Here is an 8,578-nt window from a genome sequence, read left to right as displayed (position 1 = left end):
TAGTCGGCGAATCTCACCCGAGTAACAAAGCCACGTCTACAAGAATTACCACATGGACTGACCCTCGCTTGCCCTTAATTAATCTATAATGGATGGGTGTTTGGAATAACAGTAAAGTTTGTTATTTAAAAACATATTAAGTTATTTTTTTTAAATTCATTTTTAAAATAAATATAAAAAAACTCCGGTTAAAACACGGGTAAACACCCCGAATCGAATTAACCTTCTATTTCTATTGAGTCGAAGGCACGCAAAGGACCTTTAAAGTGCACACGTGTCATCCTAGCTGGACTTTTGAACGCCCAGGATAGGGGATCAAGTGACACGTAGCCACCGATTTTTTTTTAATTCCTAAATGTGGCACAGTGAGTGTAGACTGTGGACTGCTTTTTGTGCGCGAGAGAGGCGTTCGTCACGCCATGTGACTCGAGCCTTTCCTTATAGGCGTGGCTTCGGCATGGTATTAGAAATAATAATATGATAATAAAAACGGAATAAAAACGGGAAATATAAATAGGAGAGAGGCAGAGAGAGGGGGAGAGTTAAGACCACGCTTGAAAGAAGCGAAAGTAGTTAAAGTGAGAGAGAGGGAGAAGAAAAAAAATAGAAACTCTCTGGAGCCAGAGGTAGAGAGAAAGAAACAAGGAAACAAGTTTGAGTTTGGTGGGTTTAATTTCGATTTGCTCGAAAGAAGTGAGAATTTTAAAGAATCAAGCTTCTGGGTTTTTTCTCCCAATTCACGGATTTTGCCTTACTGGGTCTTTGAGTATCTCGTCGTCTGTTGAGGCTTTTTAAAGGGAAGAGTGAAAACACACAACGTTTGAAAGAGAAAGAGAAGACCTCTCTCCTTGGTTCTGTTTTTCTGTTGTTTGGAAGAAGAGAAATTACAAAAATGGAGTGGAGTGCTTGTTTGGATGAATATGAGAAGCTTGTTATAAGGATGACCACTCCCAGGTTTGTTTCTCTTAAAACCTTCATGAGTTTGCTGCGTTTTCTTCTCCTTTTGACTTTCACAAGTTTTTCCTGAGTTTCTTTGTTGTTCTTGCCTACTTGTTTGAGTTTCATTGTCTGTACCGCACATTTTTGTGATTTTCTCTTTTGATTCGTTACTTGTTCCCAATTTAATGATCAACTGTACAAAATCATTGACAATTTTTTTTGTTTGGTAAAGCTGAAATTTCTGAGACTGAAATCTTTACTTTCCATTTTTCTGAAACCGGTTACCGAACCCGCATCACACATGGTCTGATTTCAAATCTCCTCTTTGAAATCATTCCCTTTCTTATACCAATTCAATTTACTTTTCGGTTTTCTTGTTTTTTTTAAAAAAATAATAATCTGACTTTGTCTCCTGATTTTCTTCTCTCTAGAACTTTAAAACCTCTGTTATGAGACTTTTTCAATATTAATTCATTAACTTAAAAATTTAAACTCTCGTGTAAACGCAATCCCTCTCTGACTCGACCTTTCTTTGTTTTCAGGGTCGTCATTGACAATGCCGTTTCCTCCAAAGCGACTGTTGTCAAGGTAATCCTTCTACGAAACCCACACAAAAGATATACACAAACTACAGAACAAATCAGTCTTCTTTTAAGTGCTTCAAAAATTGACTAATCTTCCGTATTTCCTTCCAAAAATCGACTATTCATTCGGGATTCTTTTGTTTGGTTTCACAGGTTGATAGTGCTAGAAAACATAGAATCTTACTCGAAGCTGTTCAAATCCTCACGGATCTGAACCTTTCTATAAAGAAGGCTTACATTTCTTCCGATGGACGCTGGTTCATGGATGGTAAGATTTTTTTACTACACCAACTTTTCTTTTATGATTCTTCATTTTGTTTCTTACGTGCGCTTGGATGCATATATGTGCCACGTTAGCAGTTTCAAATCCTTTTGAAGTTCTCTTTTAATTTTTATTTTTTAAATTTTGTTTTGCAGTTTTTCACGTGACTGATCTAAACGGAAATAAGTTAACTGACGAGAGTGTTATCAACTACATTGAGCAGGTGATTTGTTATCCTTAAACGCGTTGTTAATTAGTAATTAAATGATGGAGATTTTTGTGGTAACTGAAGTGTGTTTCGTGTTTTGTATGTTATCAGTCACTCGGTACCATTCATCCTGGGAAACCAACCGGTTCTAACGGTCTAACAGCATTAGAACTAACGGGTACCGACCGGATTGGCCTTCTTTCAGAGGTATTTGCAGTACTAGCTGACCTACAATGCAGTGTGGTCGATGCTAAAGTCTGGACTCACAATGGTCGGATTGCATCACTGATGTATGTGAAAGATTGCAATTCAGGTTCACCAATTGAGGACACACAGCATATTGATAGAATAGAGGCACGTTTAAGGAATGTTCTTAAGGGAGACAATGATATTAGGAGCGCGAAAACCATGGTATCAATGGCCGTCACACATACGGAGAGAAGGTTGCATCAAGTGATGTTTGCTGATAGGGACTATGAGAGAAAGCCTATTTTGCAGCCTGGTGGTGATTCTCCGGTAGTGACAGTGCAAAATTGGGTGGAGAGAGGTTATTCGGTTGTGAATGTTCAGTGCAAGGACAGAACAAAGCTTTTGTTTGATGTTGTTTGCACGTTGACAGACATGGAATACATTGTGTTTCATGCGACTATCAACACAGCAGGAGACAGAGCATACCTGGTACATATTTATCTTAGTTTATTTGTATCGTTGCATAGATGAAACTATTAAAACCAAATTGTCTGATTTAGTTTGCTGACCTTGTTTTAATATTTGTTTCTTCCAGGAATTCTATATCAGGCACACTGATGGAACCCCAATTAGTTCAGAGCCCGAGAGGCAACGTGTAATTCAGTGCTTACAAGCTGCGGTTGAAAGAAGAGCATCCGAGGTAATTGTTTTATTAGAATTTGTGTGGAGTTTCTCAGCTAAACTGTTAGATCATGCAGTTGTTAGGCGAACATTTGAAATGTTAATGAGAACATCTTTTCCCATGAACAGGGTGTGAGGCTAGAATTATGTGCACCTGACAGGCAGGGCCTTTTAGCTGATGTGACGAGAACATTTAGAGAGAATGGTCTTAATGTGACAAGGGCTGAGATATCCACAGCAGGAGACATGGCTCTAAATGTATTTTATGTAACGGATGCAGTCGGTAACCCGGCTGATCCTAAACTAATCGAATCGGTCCGACAAAAGATTGGAGTGAGTAATTTGAAAGTGAAGGAATTGCCACCATTGATTTACCATCAAGAGGCAGAAAGGGAAGATCAAACGGCAGGGGTTGCTGGGACGGTGTTGTTATCACTTGGAAGCCTAGTGAAAAAGAATTTATACCATTTGGGATTGATCAGATCATATTCTTAAAAAAGTGGAGGGCATGAAAAGACAAATTGGTGTTAGGCAAGGGATACATTGTTCACAGCTGCTGGCCATATTATTTGCTCCAGGTTTGGGCTTGTGTTGTGTACATATGGAAAAGGCGGAGGAGGGATTTGGTGATATTAGAGTAGGGCATGATTGGTTGAATTGATAGAATACAGATCGGAGGCCGCTTCACCATGCTTTGTTTGAAGGAAAACATATGAATTTGAAGAACAGATGGAAAGTAAAAGGTGCTGGTGGAGGGTTTGTGGTAAATAGAGAGAGGTTTGTTGAGGGAGTAAATGAGGTTAGATCGAATATGAATAATGGCTTCAAATACCGCTCACAGGTGTACATATAACGCGATCCCTTTAATATATTAGTTTTAACGGTTGACTTTATTCTTTATACCAGTCTTATTTAACCCTCTCTCTCTCTCTCTCTCTCTCTCTCTCTCTCTTTGATTATAGCATTTGGAAGACATGGGGTCCACAATTATCAATAAAAAGCATGCTTGCTTGTAGATGATGCCCCTTTTAATTTTAATTAAAAACCCTCAAGTATAATTAGTTGTAAGTCGGTAACTAGGGTTTTGTTAAGCCATGTTAAAACTTACCTTAAGTTCGTGTTTGGTGTCAATGAAAATAATTTTTTTTATCTAAATTTTAAAAAATACAATTTTTATCGCAAAAACTAACCGTTTCTAATTCCTTATTTGGGGTGAAGTTGGGAAATAAAAAATCGATGCTAGGAAGTAAAGAATCAAATAGAATGACTCCCTTTTGTTTTTTCTTGGAGGGAACGAGGGATCATTATAATAATTTATTGAGAGCCTTTTGTGTTATTATTTATAAGGGTTTGTAAGCACTTGGTCTGTAGATGCTTGGAATAAGTCTAGGCAGGACTTACAGGACGACTTTTTCATGTAATCTTGTGAAGATATTAATTGAATAGATTGATAGTTACGTTGAAAATGCGTCTGAATCATGATGTGGGCGTGACGGAATGCGCCGAACCACCGTCCTAAACCCCTCGTAGTTGGGCATGCGAAATAAGGACACGACGCGTTCTTTGAATTGTAGCTGGAAATTGGGTCGCGACTCCGCATTTCTCAGAATGTCTAGAGACGTAGGAATCCGTAGCTTCCACATTTTTCTAGGAACCTCTTCTCCTAACAACGAAGAAAAATACAGTATGGCTAAAAAAAAACATCGATTGGCTGCTACAGTGAGAGTTGATTCTCTGGAAGAATTGAAAAAAGAGAGGAAAAGCAGTCAAAGATAGAAAAATATAAATATTACAAAAGCAAGTGCAAGACGGCTAGTTGTCTTCACCATGTTTTCGTGCGTCCAAGCAAAACAACACGGTTCCCGACATTCAGTGTCCTTCTCTAGCTTATAGCTTCCTTGCTTCCCTAATTAGATCCATTTTTGCTCTTAATAATCGAGTTAAAATTTAGGTTTATTGTATCTCATTCCTCATGCAACTAATCCTTTCAAACAGCGCATTGCCCACACATTATCCAAATCAATATAGAATGCATGTTTATTTTTCTTTAAAGTTTACTTATTATTTTGTTCAATCATGCAGGGATTATTATAATTTAATTGCAAAATAGAGTGACGCTGTAATTTATGAACGATTGGTTTAGCTGAATGATGTCTGAAAACTAGCTAAAAACTGTACATGCATATGGTAGCTGCCATGTTAAGTCCAAGTGATGGGAAGTAAACTCCTCAACTCTTTAAGATGTACAAGTCTTGCCTCCGTCCTAGCTAGCAAGTTGCTATATACAACGGTTAGCTTACATCCATCCATTAAAATCGTTCAGGTGCCTGGTTTACGTTAAAAGGCTCAAGGACAGTAACTCGTTTACCTATATTAGCTAGCTATTCTTTTTATCGTTAACTGCGTCACGTGAAAATCTTGATAGTTCACCGATAGTTCTTGCAATTAAAGGTTGGGCAAGGTAAAATGTAGGTTTGTCCTTGCACGCGGTAGCTGCTATGTATAGACATGCTTGCTATGTATAGACATGCTTGCTATGTATAGCTGCTGCGGAAAAGTCGATCCAAAATCTTGTCGGTCTGAGTAGGTCCAATGGAGCGAAAAAAAAAAAAAAAAACTAAGTATCCACTTTGAACTCCAAACAGGTTTGAATTTGAACGAGTTTGCAAGTCAAAACTCAATTGAGATAATTCAAGTTGATTTTTTAATATTTTTTCTAATTATTTATAGGTTAGTCCACCCAATCCATCCAATCCGTGACATGGTTAAACTATATCTTATAATAAATATGCATCTAGGAGTAATTAGGCTCGTTATACAACCTGAACATTTCTAAAACCTACATATGCAACTTAGCTTATTTAACTCAATATCCAAAAAAAATAAAAAACAATTCGTATGGTATATATGTACTCTTAAATCATTTTTTTATGTGCACCGTTTAAATTTGTCCAACCAGTTGATATATATAGGATATGAAGTTATCACAATTCTCAATATTTATCTCATATATATATTTCAGATTTTGAGGGTGCAATGGCTCTCATCAACCCTTCAACATATATAGTTGCATCTGCATATTGGGCTCAAAATAGAAAAAAGACAACACCAAGAGCAAAACCTCTTATACATACATCATTCCGAACAACAGTCAACAGTGTCCCTAGTGGTCCACGAGGAGCAGAAGAAGAAGAAGAAGAAGAAGATAGAAATGGATATCCAACTACGAGTCTTTGTTGCCTTGCGAGTCAAAAACTCCTAAGATGGGCAAAAGACAGATTCTTGCATTGCATTGTATGCATGGTTTTTTGTTTTTTTTCTTTATTTGCCCTCGGTTAACCGCGTTAGCGTGGGGTTTCTTAAGATTACCGGTTAATGCGCCGGTTGTCGCGGGTAACTGAGCTGTCAATTGTTGTTAAGAGAGAAAAGACAGTTATGCTGTGCAAGTCACGTGCTTCTTCACAGTTGAAAATCTGCTTTTCAGAGACTTGTTAATCGATTTATCTTGGAATTGGATACATGCCATGTCCTAATTTATGGATTTTCTTACCATTATTTTTTTTTTTTTTACTTTTCTTGAGTTCCACAGCGAAAAAAGGAAGAAAAAAAACAGAGAGACTAGACAGTAAGACACGAGTGTTGAATGGTTTACCTGCCTGACCTAAACTAATTGTTTTTTTTATATTTTAAAATAAAATCATTTTTAATCTCGAAGTTTAGGTGCTCATGGGTCTTCTTTTCAAGAACAGGAATGCCTAGGATTTCTCCACGACTCTTTCACCTATTTTTAATTGTTTTTTATATTTTAAAATAAAATCATTTTTAAATAAATAATCATAATGATATTTAAAATAAAAAATTTTATTATTTCATTTCTTTTTATGATAATACTAATAATAATTTTTTAAATTATTATATACGAACGTGATAGACAAATGTTTTGTTTTTTAAATTACACATGGATATATATATATATATATATATATATATATATATCCTATTACTTTTTATTATGAATTTTTTTATCTGTTTTTCTCAAATTAATTATTCTTTTAGCTTTTCATACAATCAAATAAAAAATTTCTTTTAGATCATGATTATTTTTTTTAAAAAAAACTTCTTACAAAAAAGACATGCTTTAATAAAAAAAGAAGAAGAGATACATGAAAAAGGAAAGTGTTTTTTTTTATATTTTTTTCCCTCTTTAATTTAATTTATTATATTTTTAATAAATATTTTTTAATTACTATTAGTTTTTATTTAATAAAATATGCTGCTAATAAAAAAGGACATTATTATACAAAAAAAAATATATGAATGATGAGAAAATATAATTTTGACTAAAAACATATATTTCTCCTTAAAATTTTAATTATTGCTTTTTTTTCTTATATATAAATACCTATTTTAATTCTCATATAATTAAATAAAAACAAAAATTAAAAAGCGTTTCGCGGTGGCGTTGGGGGGCACCGAGCTAGTTTCAAATCTAACTAGTGGCAAGAGTTTAAAACATTAAAGATTCATTACAGTAAGACTTTAAAGAGGATTTATGCCGTCAGCGCTCAAACCTTATCGCCAAGGCATTAGTTAGCCACTAGGCAGCTACCTAACTTAGCAAATGAAGCTGCAAGATAGTGGTGCAATGCAGGAATTGTGTGCAGAATATTGCCAGACCATCGTAGCATTTGTTCCAAAATATTGCAGGATGATTTTCCAGAGTCAGCTCTTGGATCTTTCTCCTCAATGAAAACCAGATATATACCCCATCGTGACTTTTTATAGCCAGCAATCGCTTTCCCAGTATTCCCAATATTCTTGATACTACAAGAATATTGATTCTTTTAGTGCAAAAGAAAATTAATTTCCTCAGTAATGTCTGCACCATTGTCAAAAGGAAGTGTGTGTGTGTATATATATATATATAATATAGGTCCTAATAAAACTTAGATGCTTGTAATTCAAGGCACACAGCTTAGAGGCCTGGTTCACATGATTAGTAATTTTAATAATTAATATGATAATAACTAACCACTAAAGAAAATTGAGCATTCCGTGCACCAATTTTTTTTTTTTTTTTAAACTCAGTAACTGTGTACGTCATTGGGATAGAGTGGAATATTTTGTCTGTTTTTGCTAATTTATGAATACTGTTTGGAATCTAACCATATGAAGCTTCCATTAATATGACTTCAAGGAAAAGGGAAAAAAACCAAGAACCCTTGCCACCCATACTGGTGTACTCGTGGCGCAAGAAAAATATTTAGTGCTTCTAAGAGGACAAATTTAGCTTAATATATGATTGGTTTGGTGTTGAGCATCCTCTGGAATTTCATGCAAGTTAAGAATACGACATTATAAGATCTGTGCAAGCTCAATAGCTAGACATATGCGTCGTCCTGTTACCATTGTAATGTTCTTACCATCATTCGTACAATGACAAAGATCAAGACAAACCACCCATATCTCTTAGTTGCAAGTGGTAGATAATGAAAAACAGATGCTTAAGACCTTTATGCTGACTAACAAGGGACAGAAGATAAGTTGAGATCGGCATGACAACGGAATGCAAAACAACTCTGTGTGTGTGTGTGTGTTTATATATATGAATGATATCCGGTTTGTTTTTCTTAATACAATTCCTGTCGTTTAGTTCCAATTCTATAGTCTAATTTATCCAAATTTCTTGAACTGTTTTTGCTATAGTTTGCTGGA

General features: G+C 35.4%; 1 protein-coding gene across 1 annotated transcript; it reads left to right on the top strand.

The window, feature by feature from the left end:
- Positions 1 to 523: 523 nt before the first annotated feature.
- Positions 524 to 3,763, top strand: LOC133684504 (ACT domain-containing protein ACR8-like). Its single transcript, XM_062106839.1, has 7 exons — positions 524 to 954; positions 1,482 to 1,527; positions 1,677 to 1,791; positions 1,941 to 2,008; positions 2,105 to 2,671; positions 2,778 to 2,882; positions 2,993 to 3,763. Exons 1-7 carry the CDS (start codon positions 893 to 895, stop codon positions 3,356 to 3,358), a joined length of 1,329 nt encoding a protein of 442 aa, XP_061962823.1. The 5' UTR covers positions 524 to 892; the 3' UTR covers positions 3,359 to 3,763.
- Positions 3,764 to 8,578: the final 4,815 nt, after the last annotated feature.

The sequence above is a fragment of the Populus nigra genome, chromosome 1 (genome assembly GCF_951802175.1).
Source record: "Populus nigra chromosome 1, ddPopNigr1.1, whole genome shotgun sequence".
Taxonomy (NCBI): domain Eukaryota; kingdom Viridiplantae; phylum Streptophyta; class Magnoliopsida; order Malpighiales; family Salicaceae; genus Populus; species Populus nigra.
This window is presented reverse-complemented; position numbering and strand designations above follow the sequence as displayed.